At 45.6% G+C, this 11,916-nt stretch overlaps 1 protein-coding gene across 1 annotated transcript; it reads right to left on the bottom strand.

The window, feature by feature from the left end:
- Positions 1-80: 80 nt before the first annotated feature.
- On the bottom strand, positions 81-10,727 carry LOC126989231 (uncharacterized; the record flags this gene model as incomplete). The annotated part of the gene is made up of 3 exons (XM_050847865.1): positions 10,716-10,727; positions 416-769; positions 81-290 (listed from the first exon to the last, which is right to left on the bottom strand). Coding segments are annotated over exons 1-3 (576 nt in total), but the record flags the coding sequence as incomplete, so codon positions are not given.
- Positions 10,728-11,916: the final 1,189 nt, after the last annotated feature.

Below are 11,916 nucleotides of genomic sequence, written 5' to 3'. Positions count from 1 at the left end.
CTGTACAAGCGCTGGATATCTGCAAGGCTGAAGATGACGAACTTGAACAAGCGCTGGATATCTGCAAGGCTGAAGATTACGAGCTTGTAAGCGTTGGCTATCCCCAGGCTGATGATGACGACCTTGTAAAAGCGCTGGATATCTGCAAGGCTGAAGATAACGAACTTGTAAAAGCGCTGGATATCTGCAAGGCTGAAGATGACGAATTTGTAAAAGCGTTGGCCATCCCCAAGGCTGAAGATGACGACCTTGTACAAGCGCTGGATATCTGCAAGGCTGAAGATGACGACCTTGTAAAAGCGCTGGATATCTGCAAGGCTGAAGATGACGAGCTTGTAAAAGCGCTGGATATCTGCAAGGCTGAAGATGACGACCTTGTATGGCGCTGGATATCTGCAAGGCTGAAGATGACGACCTTGTAAAAGCGCTGGATATCTGCAAGGCTGAAGATGACGAACTTGTACAAGCGCTGGATATCTGCAAGGCTGAAGATGACGAACTTGTACAAGCGCTGGATATCTGCAAGGCTGATGATGACGACCTTGTAAAAGCGCTGGATATCTGCAAGGCTGAAGATGACGAACTTGCACAAGCGCATGATATCTGCAAGGCTGAAGATAACGAGCTTGTAAAAGCGTTGGCCATCCCCAAGGCTGATGATGACGAACTTGTAAAAGCGCTGGATATCTGCAAGGCTGAAGATGACGAGCTTGTAAAAGCGCTTGATATTTGCAAGGCTGAAGATGACAAACTTGTAAGCGCTGGATATCTGCAAGGCTGATGATGACGAGCTTGTAAAGCGCTGGATATCTGCAAGGCTGAAGATGACGAGCTTGTAAAAGCGCTGGATATCTGCAAGGCTGAAGATGACGAACTTGTAAAAGCGCTGGATATCTGCAAGGCTGAAGATGACGAACTTGTAAAAGCGCTGAATATCTGCAAGGCTGAAGATGACGAACTTGTAAAAGCGCTGGATATCTGCAAGGCTGAAGATGACAAACTTGTAAAAGCGCTGGATATCTGCAAGGCTGAAGATGACGAGCTTGTAAAAGCGCTGGACATCCCCAAGGCTTAAGATGACGAGCTTGTAAAAGCGCTGGCCATCCCCAAGGCTGAAGATGACGAGCTTGTAAAAGCGTTGGCCATTTCCATGGATGAAATTAACGACCTTGTAAAAGCGGTGGCCCTCTCCAAGGAAGAAAATGACAACTTTGTCAAAGCGCTGGCCTTCTCCAGTGAAGAAAATGACGACCTTATCAAAGTGCTGGACATCTGCATGGAAGAAAATGACGACCTTAATGAAAGCGCTGGACATCTTCATGGAAGAAAATAACGACCTTGTTAAAGAGATGGTTATCCCCAACGTTGAAAATGGAGGACATGCCGCCCATGAATTTGAGGAAGTCGGTCCTGCAGATGACGAGCCCAATATTCAAACGTCACTCGTTCCCGTCGATGAGGCCAAGGATACAGATGACTTGGATTACATTATTTAGCACGTTCCAGTCGAAGGAATCTGTGACACTGACGAGGGCTATCTATAATAATGACCACGATATCCTCTGCTGAGCTCGTTCTGTTGAGGAATCCACCCTCCCCTCCCATCCTGCCCCCGCCCCATCATTCCCCGGCGTAACTCCCCTATCGTCGGCCTCCCTATCCTCATCTTTTCCCTCCCATCCTTCCCCGACGTAACTCCCCTATCGTCGGCCTCCCCATCCTCATCCTTCGTTCTCCCATCCTTTCCCCCCAGCGTAACTCCCCTATAGTCGGCCTCCCATTTCTACCCCCCTCCCAGGCTTCCTCAACCTGGCAGGCTCTCTCGGTCACCGGCGGTTCTTCGGGCCAAAGGTCTGGTACAATTTATCTTCGAGGCGGAACATCTTGCACCAAACCGCGCTGTATTTCTCACGTTTCTTAAAAACTTTCTATCTATCAGTAAATGTATCCTAAAGGTACTGTATTATTTCGATTTGAAACTGGCCGGTGGTGTGTAGACCTATGGTCAGCACTGCCCCACATATCTGCCACACACTCTCAAGACTTCTCGCTTCCTCTCGTATGTCAGCTACTTAATACCTTTCAATTAATTTAATTAAATGGCTGGATAATCTAATATGGTCATAGTGTTGAGATTGTGTCGTTTTTAGGATAATAGCAAAAATGATGTATAAATACCGCGACACTGGACAACGTTGGGAGAGAGAGAGAGAGAGAGAGAGAGAGAGAGAGAGAGAGAGAGAGAGAGAGAGAGAGAGAGAGAGAGAGAGAGAGAGAGAGAGAGAGAGAGAGCAAAACAACACAGTGACGTAATAATATAACATGCGTAGGTGCTTAAGTTCTTGCGTTCGTCTCAGGTGTGTGAAGATAAGGGTTACCTGAATTACCTGAGGATTTATTAGCTCAACACCTGGTCGTGGGGAAAGGCTCACGTGCCCTTTTCTTTATCTTATCTGTATTTATTAGTGTTCGACAGCCGGTCATTAAGGAAAGGTTTTATAAGGGATTGGAGTTGGAATGTCACCCACTTCTGTTTTGTTCGTTTCCTATTTGTGACGTGTTCTGGGGATTGTTTTTCTATGTGTGTGTTTTTTGTTTTTGTTTTTCGATATGATTTGTTTTGTTGCTGTTGGATATTGTTGTTTCTGTTATTGTTAGTTTTTTTTTTCTTCGTCTTCTTATTTTTCTTGTTCTTGCTCTTGTTCTTCTTGTTCTTGTTCTTCATTTTGTTATCCATATTATTATTATTATTATTATTATTATTATTATTATTATTATTATTATTATTATAATTGTTGTTGTTGTTGTTGTTGATGCTGTTGTTGTTGTTGTTGTTGTTGTTGTTGTTGTTGTTGATGCTATTGTTGTTGTTGTTGTTGTTGTTGTTGTTGTTGTTGTTGTTGTTGCGTAAGGCACTGGTATGTTGGTATTAACTATAGAGGCATGTGGAATCTATGGTGTATTAAGGTGACTTACGGCTGTTGTTGTTGGTGGTGGTGGTGGTATTTAGAATCGTTTTTTTTTTTTTTTTTTTGTTCTTGTTGTTTTGCTGAACTGACTTTTTTTTTTTTTTACAGCAAAGGAGACAGCACAAGTCAACAAAAAAGTAAACATTAATAAAAAAAAAGCCCGCTACTCGCTGCTCCTAAAAGAATCCAAAGAGGTGGCCGAAAGATAAGTCAGTTTCGGGAGGAGAGGTGTCCTGATACCCTCCTCTTGAAAGAGTTCAAGTCGTAGGCAGGAGGAAATACAGATGAAGGAAGATTGTTCCAGAGTTTACCAGCGTGAGGGATGAAAGAGTGAAGATGCTGGTTAACTCTTGCATAAGGGGTTTGGACAGTATAGGGATGAGCATGAGTAGACAGTAGAGTGCAGCGGGGTGAGGGGAGGCATGCAGTTAGCAAGTTCAGAAGAGCAGTCAGCGTGGAAATATCGATAGAAGATAGAAAGAGAGGCAACATTGCGGCGGAATTTAAGAGGTAGAAGACTATCAGTATGAGTAGGAGAGCTGATGAGACGAAGAGCCTTTGCCTCCACTCTGTCCAGAAGAGCTGTGTGAGTTGAGACCCCCACATGAGATGCATACTCCATACGAGGGCGGACAAGGCCCTGTATGGACAGCAACTGTGCGGGGGAGAAGAACTGGCGGAGACGGTACAGAACGCCCAGCCTCGAGGAAGCTGATTTAGTAAGAGATGAGATATGAAGTTTCCAGTTGAGATTTTGAGTTAAGGATAGACTGAGGATGTTTAGTGTTGAGGAAGGTGATAGCTGGGTGTTGTCAAAGAATAGGGGATAGATGTTTGGAAGATTGTGTCGAGTGGATAGGTGGAGAAACTGTGTTTTTGAGGCGTTGAAGAACACCAGGTTCCTCTTGCCCCAATCGGAAATAATATTAAGGGCTGAGGCTAAGCGTTCTGTTGCCTCCAGCCTTGAATCGTTAAGTTCCTGTGGAGTGGGTCTTCTATTAAAAGAAGTTGAGTAATGCAGAGTGGAGTCATCGGCGTAAGAATGAACAGGACAGTTCGTTTTGGAAAGAAGATCATCAATGAACAACAGAAAGAGAGTGGGAGATAGAACAGAACCCTGTGGGACACCACTGTTAATAGGTTTAGCGGAAGAACAGTGACCGTCCACCACAGCAGAAATAGAACGGTCAGAAAGGAAACTGGAAATAAAGGTACAGAGAGAAGGATAGAAACCGTAGGAGGATAGTTTGGAAAGCAAAGATTTGTGCCAGACCCTATCAAAAGCTTTTGATATGTCCAGCGCATTAGCAAAGGTTTCACCGAAACGCCTAAGAGAGGATGACCAAGAGTCAGTTAGGAAGGCAAGGAGATCACCAGTAGAACGATGCTTGCGAAACCTATACTGGCGATCAGATAGAAGGTTAGAAGTGGAAAGGTGCTTTTGAATCTTCCGGTTAAGGATTGATTCAAAAGCTTTATACAGACAGGAAAGTAAAGCTATAGGGTGGTAGTTTGAGGGACTGGAACGGTCACCCTTCAAAGGCACAGGCTGTACAAAGGCATACTTCCAGCAGGAAGGAAAGGTAGATGTTGATAGGCAGAAACGAAAGAGTTTGACAAGGCAGGGTGTCAGCACGGAAGCACAGTTTTAAGGACAATAGGAGGCACTCCATCAGGTCCATAAGCCTTCTGAGAGTTGAGGCCAGAGAGGCCATAGAAAACGTCATTTGGAAGAATTTTAAGAACAGGCATAAAGGAGTCAGAGGAGGGATGAGCATGAGGAATATGCCCAGAATCGTCCAGGGTAGAGTTCTTACAGAAAGTTTGAGCGAAGAGTTCAGCCTTAGAGACAGATGAGATGGCACTGCTGCCGTCAGGTTAAGGAGAGGAGGAAAAGGAAGAAGTGAAATTGGAGGAGATATTTTTGGGTAGATGCCAGAAGTCACGGGAAGAATTAGAAAAGTGTTATTGACATTTCTATTGATAAAAGAAGTTTTGGTAAGTCGGAGAATAGATTTCGCACGATTCCGGGCTGAAATGTAAAGGGCAAAGTTAAGGGTGTTCGAAGGCTCTGGAACCTTTTGTGAGCTGTCTCTATCTGTAATAGCAAGAGAACAAGCATGATTACACCAAGGCTTTTAGCATGAGGAGTAGAGAAAGAACGTGGAATGTAGCCTCATTCCAGAGACAATCACCTCTGATGAGCTGGGCACACACAGAGGGTCTCTCTCCTGGAAGCAGTAATCATTCCACGGGAATGGAAAAGTACATCCTCAAGTCGTCCCACCGAGCTGAAGCAAAATGCCAGAAGCATCCAGCGCCTCTTCGGTGGTTCCAGGGGATGTACAGGAGCGATAGGACAGGATACAGAAATAAGGTTATGATCGGAGGAGCCCAACGGAGAGAACAGTTTGACAGAGTAAGCAGAAGGATTAGAGGTAAGGAAGAGGTCTAGAATGTTGAGCGTGTCTCCAAGACGGTCGGGAATACGAGTAGGGTGCTGAATGAACTGCTCTAGGTCGTTGAGGAGAGCAAAGTTGTAGGCTTGTTCACCAGGCTGGTCAGTGAAAGAGGATGAAAGCCAAACCTGGAGGTGAACATTGAAATCTCCTAAGATTGAGATTCAGCGAAGGGAGAGTGAGTCAAGATATGCTTCACTTTTGAGTTCAAATAGTCAAAGAATTTTACATAGTTAGTAGAGTTAGGTGAGAGATAGACAGCACAGATGTTTTTAGTAATCGAATGACAATGAAGTCTTAGCCAGATGGTAGAAAATTCAGAAGAGTCAAGGTCGTGGGCACGAGAGCAGTGATGTCGTTGCGCACGTAGGCGCAAATATCCAGCTTTGGTTTGAAATTTAGGATAGAGATAGTAGGAGGAACAGAGTAGAGGTTGCTGTCAGTAGCCTCAGAAACCTGTGTTTGATGAGGAAGAGAAGGAGAGGTTTAGAGGAGGAGAGAAGGTGTTCCACAGAAGGAAATTTAGAACGAAGACCGCGAATGTTGCAGAAATTGATAAGGAGGAGGTTCGAGGAGTTATCAGGACACCTCTCAAGTCGGCAGCCAGAAGAGGAGTCCTCCTGGGAATTTATGGTCCCCCACAGGTGGGGACCTGAGGCTCGGTAATTTCTCGTCATTTTGAATTTTGAATTTTGGGAAAAGGTGTGTGTGTTGTGAATGTAGTTTGGTGTAAAAGAGAGAGGAACTGTCTTTAGAGAGCATGCTGAACTACTCTCTGATGAGACAAAGGGAAACGGTTAGTGAGGACATGGGAAGGGTCTTTGAAGGGCTTCAGCACCTCCTCGCTTCCCATATATCCTCACTGGGAGTAGCTCACGCCGTTCGGTAGGTGTCTTCCTACCTACTTACAAAGTGACGTACTAACACAGGACAGCAGACAAATGGTCGAAATTCTAAACAAAAACTTCGCGTCTGTTTTCACGGTCGAGAACACCTAGTCCGTACCCGAGAGCCCTACCCCACCGATGGGAATCACTCCCCTAGAAATTGGTACAGTCGACGAACGGGATATGAAAAAGTACCTAGACAAACTCGAGACAAACAAGTCCACCGGACCCGACGACTTGTCACCCAGGCTACTTAAGGAACTCAAGCAGCAAATCCTCCACCCACTCACCGCCATCTACAATCTGTCACAACAACAAAACAAAGTCCCGAAAGACTGGAAACAAGCGAACGTAACACCGATCTACAAAAAGGGAGACAAAAGCATGGCCCTAAACTTCAGACCAATCAGCTTAACCTCAGTGGCGGGAAAAATCCTCGAAAAGATCATCAGAGACAAACTCCTTAGGTTCCTTGAAGACAGCAACATCATTTCCGATGCTCAGCAGGGTTTCAGGAATAAGCGCTCATGCTTAACCAATTTATTGGACTTCTTCCAAGGTATCTATGAAAACTGGGATAATCATATCCCCAGTGATGTTATATATCTAGACTTTCAAAACGCCTTTGACAAAGTCCAACACGAAAGACTCCTCAGGAAACTCAAGTCGGCGGGGTTAGGCGACAACCTGACAGCGTGGATCAAAGACTGGCTCACTGGAAGAAAACAGAGTTGTACTCAACGTACAGGCCTTCGAGTGGCTCCCGGTCACAAGTGGAGTACCACAAGTGTCAGTGCTGGGACCCATAATCTTCATCATATATATCAACGACCTAGAACTAGGATTGAAATCCAATCTTTCAAAATTTGCCGACGACACAAAGGTGGGTGGGAAGGCCCTCACGACGGCAGACTGCGAAATTATTCAGAGAGACCTGGACCTGATCACTCGGTGGTCAGAAAAATGGCAGATGTTCTTCAACACTACCAAATGTAAAGTAATGCATATCGGATCCAGAAACAGCAACCACACATACCACATGGGTGGAGAACAAATACATGTAGTGAAAGAGTAAAGAGAACTAGGGTTAACCATCAGCAGTGACTTGAAACAAACAAAACACTGCAAGTCCGCCTGTAAGAAAGCCAATACAAATGCTTGGGTTCATAGCGAGGAACTTCGAATACAAGACGCCGGGAGTTATGTTATCCTTGTATAATTCGCTGGTAAGGCCCCACCTGGAATACGCCGCAATTCTGGTCTCTAAATTACAGGAAAGACATTGAATTACTTGAGAGAGTACAGCGCCGCGCCACGAAAATGATACCATCACTGAGGACGAATCCCTATGAAGAGCGACTCGAGCGACTCAACAACCTCTTCACGTTGAAAAGAGACGACTGCGGGGAGACATGATACAAGTCTTCAAGTACCTGGAAAAGCTCAGCAACGTTGATCACCCAAACTCTTCACGCTACAAACTAACCTGAGAACAAGAAACAACGGAAAAACAATTGCAAAGCGATGCAATGCCGACATCGGCAGGAGTTAATTCTCGAATAGAGTTGTTCGCCACTGGAACAGCCTTCCTGCAGAAGTGGTTAGCGCAGAGAGCATCAACTCCTTCAAGATTCGCATTGATCGCCACTTTCCTGCATCGGGAGGAACTGAACGTATCCAAGAGTAGATACACAAGTACTTTAATCCTTCCCTGCATGCCACTCCTATGGCAAACGGATTGATTAAATCACTGAAAGCAGGCCAACAGGCTTTCTGCTGCCTGCTAGTTCATGTTTCCATGTTTCCTCTTCCTCCTCCTCCTCCTCTTCCTTCTCCTCATGGTGGCAGCAGTGGTGGTGGGTGGGAGGGGGAGTACACGGGACAATTAAAGAAATCGAAGTGGGTGTGTTTATGGGTGTGGACGGACGAGAGAAAGGGGGACAGAAAGAAAAAGCAGCCATTGTATTACTGCCAGGATCTGCGCAAACAGTCTTGACATTTATAGTAAAAAGCGCAAGAACCGACACACCAAGAACACCTGAATCAAATAACTGTATCTGGCACTGAGTAGTTTATGCGTTACATCGGCCCAGTGGTTATCATCCCTGACTACAAATATGCGGGCCAGGCTCGAGTCCCGGCCTTGGCAGTCGGAGTGCAGCCCCAGCTGTTCATCCTCCTCTTCGGGATGGTCGATGAACGAATATCTGGGGAAAGCTGGGGAAGGCAGGATGTGGAAACCCGGATGTTACACTGGCCCGTGTCGGGGTAATGGATTCTTATCCACCACAGGTTCAGAGGACCAACGGGACGGAGATGAGCACCGCCGCCACGCGCACTGTAGGGTGTGCTGTCAACTTTACCTTTTGTTGATTAGGTCCCACCTGAGTCATCCTTTTTTTCCCTTTGTGCATCCATTACATAATGCATATAGATTCCCTCGAATCAGTACTCGAATGAATGAATGATTAAACTGCTCCAAGGATTTATATTTTACAGCAGAGAACAATTGAAAACCTTAACTTACATTCTTTTCAAAGGCGTAGACTTCGAGGAGATGCAAATGGGGTTTCTGAATAGGTTAAAGGGATTGGCAAGGGAGTTCCTGATGAAACACTTATATAAAAAAATACACAGAGAAAAGAACAAACAACAACTGATACAGATTAGATGAATTTAGGTTGAGGAAGGAAATGGCAAAGAACTACTTCACGACCAGGTGGTGGTAGGTGAATGGAACACAAGGGGCAGACACCACTGAAAATTTTCAGTAGAGGTTAGACACATTTATGGCCGGGAAGGGAGCTCGGTGAATCAACCATTCCCAGGAGGCGCCGTGTGTACGCCGACTGGCTTCCTGTGGTCTGCATGTATCCCTATGCTCCCTCCTGTACATAGTGGTCATGACGACGGCTTCGCACCTCGGAGCTTTTTTCTCCCTATAGTTATCTTGCGCAGGCTTAGCCTAGAGGCCCCCTCCTTCTTCCCCTAAGGTAACAGTGGGGGTCTTCTTAGTTTGGTGTAAAGTGACTACAGACACCTGATCATCGCAGTGATTTGCGCCCATACAGGTATGCCAGCCAGCTCTAGCCTCTGGTCCATGCAATGTCAACTCCGAGCTACCCAAAACGGCGTGTCCGACACCGAGGTGACGTGCTGAATGGAACGCCTATACGCGTGTATCCACTACCTGGACCAATGGCAAACAAAACCCACTACGAGCTCCTGGGCGTGAAGCCCGAGGCCACCCTGCAGGAGATCAAGAAAGCCTACCACCGCCTCGCCCTCAAAATTCACCCTGACAAGAACCCGAATGACCGGAACGCCAAGACAAAATTCCAGCAGCTGCAGCAGGTGATGGAGACGCTCTCCGACCCCGACTCACGGGCCCGATACGACGCACGGATAAGGAGCACGGCCAGTCAGGCCAAGGCTCCGGGGAGGAAGCCTTCCTACTCGGCCTCTTCTTCTTCTTCGGCTTCCTCCTCCTCGTACGCGTCCTCCTCCTACCACTACTCCTCCTCCTCCTACCACTACTCCTCCTCCTCCTCCTCTGCAGGCTCCTTTTCAACGCCAAAATCTAAAGCAAAATCGTTTCACAAAAATAAACAGAAAAGAAACAAGGAGACTGAAGTAGGCTCGACGGCCTACATGTGGCACCTCCTATTTCCCTTCACATATAAGACGATCGCAATAGACAACATCTCGCCCAAGGAGAAGAAGGCCAGGAAGAGGAAGCGGTACCGGCAAAACAAGAAGAAGGCGGCGTCGTTTCACTCAGAAGGGACGCCGGGACGGCAGGCAGGAGTGAGGCGTCAGGAAGGCTTTGAGCCTACATCATTCCATCAGTTCTCTCTTCTTCCTTTCCTACTGACTCATTCATGTGTTTCCCAGCTCCATCTCTTCCCAAAGTCAGACCCAGTATATACTTTCCCTGTGTCGGAGTATTCATTATGTGTTCCTTCTATTACGATATCCTTTTATTACTGTTATTGGGACTATCTTACGGTAAAGCAACTTATTTAGTATATTAATTCATTTTTTTCATTGTTTTTCTTGGGTTGTGTAGTGCGCTGTTGCTTCGTGTGTCCCAGTGAGCGCTGTGGCTGCTTCCCTTCATATTCCGAAGCCGTGTTGTGCCTATGTCTGGTCATGTATCAGTTCTCTCAAGGGAGTGTCTTTGTCTGTTGTCAACTATCCTTCACTCTTTTCCCTTGCTCTTTTATTTTTCTTTCTTCTACGTTTCTTCCTGTTCCATGTTTACTGACTCCTATTAGCTGTAGGATGTCTTGATTTACCATGACTTGCAACATTTGAATTTCCTTCCCTCTGCCTATCGTTCTTATCAGTATTGCTGGTACTGTTCTTCTTGTTATATTCATCTCAATTCTATTACTCACCTTCCCACTCATCTCTCCGGCTGCTGCTCCAACCATTATTACTATTACTGCTGCTGCCATTCCTACCACTACCACTTTGGTGCTGCCTGTAACGCCATTTCTTGGGTCTCGTGGACGACCCCAACCCGTTAGTGGCGCAGGCGAATTTTCTTCATATTGACTGCCTCGATAGATGACTCCTGCCAGGCTCATGCCTCCCCCCCCAACCCCCCACCCTTGTGCTCCTCATGACCGAAGTCGCTGAAGTTTGGGATGACTAAACATCTGGACAGCATATGGGTACTCATCCGCCCCTCGGCGATGATTGAAAGGCGTCAGGGTGTAGCGCTGGGTCTCGAACCTGGGTCCCCGAGCTCACCATGCCCGCACGCTAACCACTCGGCCACCGCGTCTACTACCATTACTTTGACTACTACAACCACCACCACCATTACTACCATTTCAAAAAATTCTAGTTTTGACCGCATGCACATGAACATAATGGCAATCTCTCCTTACACTCATTCAGAAGATTGAAGTTTCAAGTCTTTAGTTTTCTCTTATGCTAAAGAAGACTATGCTATCTTCAAGGAGGTTTTCCATATTGCACAACTTTTGCCATAAGAAAACTTGTCAATACGCCTCGATTTTAGATATTCCGATTTTCACCCGTTGACAAATCTCAGACATACGGATTCTTTGTGTCAGTGTATTCTCAGAAGTTTTCAATAAGCAGTGCGAGTTTTCGACCCGAGAGCCACTTTCATATTACTTGTTCAGACTAGGCTTGGTCCATATTGTTAAAACATTTCAGCGCGTAAGCAAACATATTTGACAAAGTTCTCGTAGTAGTTTTTGACATTTGCAAAGGTAGTGTGATGAGGGTCATCACAAACGGCCTTCCTCCTGTACCATGAAGCTAAAAAAAACACTCATGGGAACCCATTGTTATTATTATCATTATTATTATTATTGCTTTTGTGGTTTAAGTTGTCGCTGTTGTCCCTGTCTATTTTATTGTTTGTATTGTATTGTGTCGTTTGCTTGTAATGTATTGCGTTTGTTTTGTGTGGTTTTCGTTGTTTTGTTCAGCTCATTGTTATTTGTTATTTATATTGTTGGGTTTGTGTTTCTTAATTTAATTTTAGTGTTGGTAGAGAGAGAGAGAGAGAGAGAGAGAGAATTGGTATGATATAAGTAGATAAAATAGTATAGGGTAGTT

Source organism: Eriocheir sinensis, unplaced genomic scaffold (genome assembly GCF_024679095.1).
Source record: "Eriocheir sinensis breed Jianghai 21 unplaced genomic scaffold, ASM2467909v1 Scaffold1104, whole genome shotgun sequence".
In the NCBI taxonomy this organism is placed as follows: domain Eukaryota; kingdom Metazoa; phylum Arthropoda; class Malacostraca; order Decapoda; family Varunidae; genus Eriocheir; species Eriocheir sinensis.
Note: the sequence above shows the minus strand (reverse complement) of the source record. Positions and strands in the feature narration are given on the sequence as shown.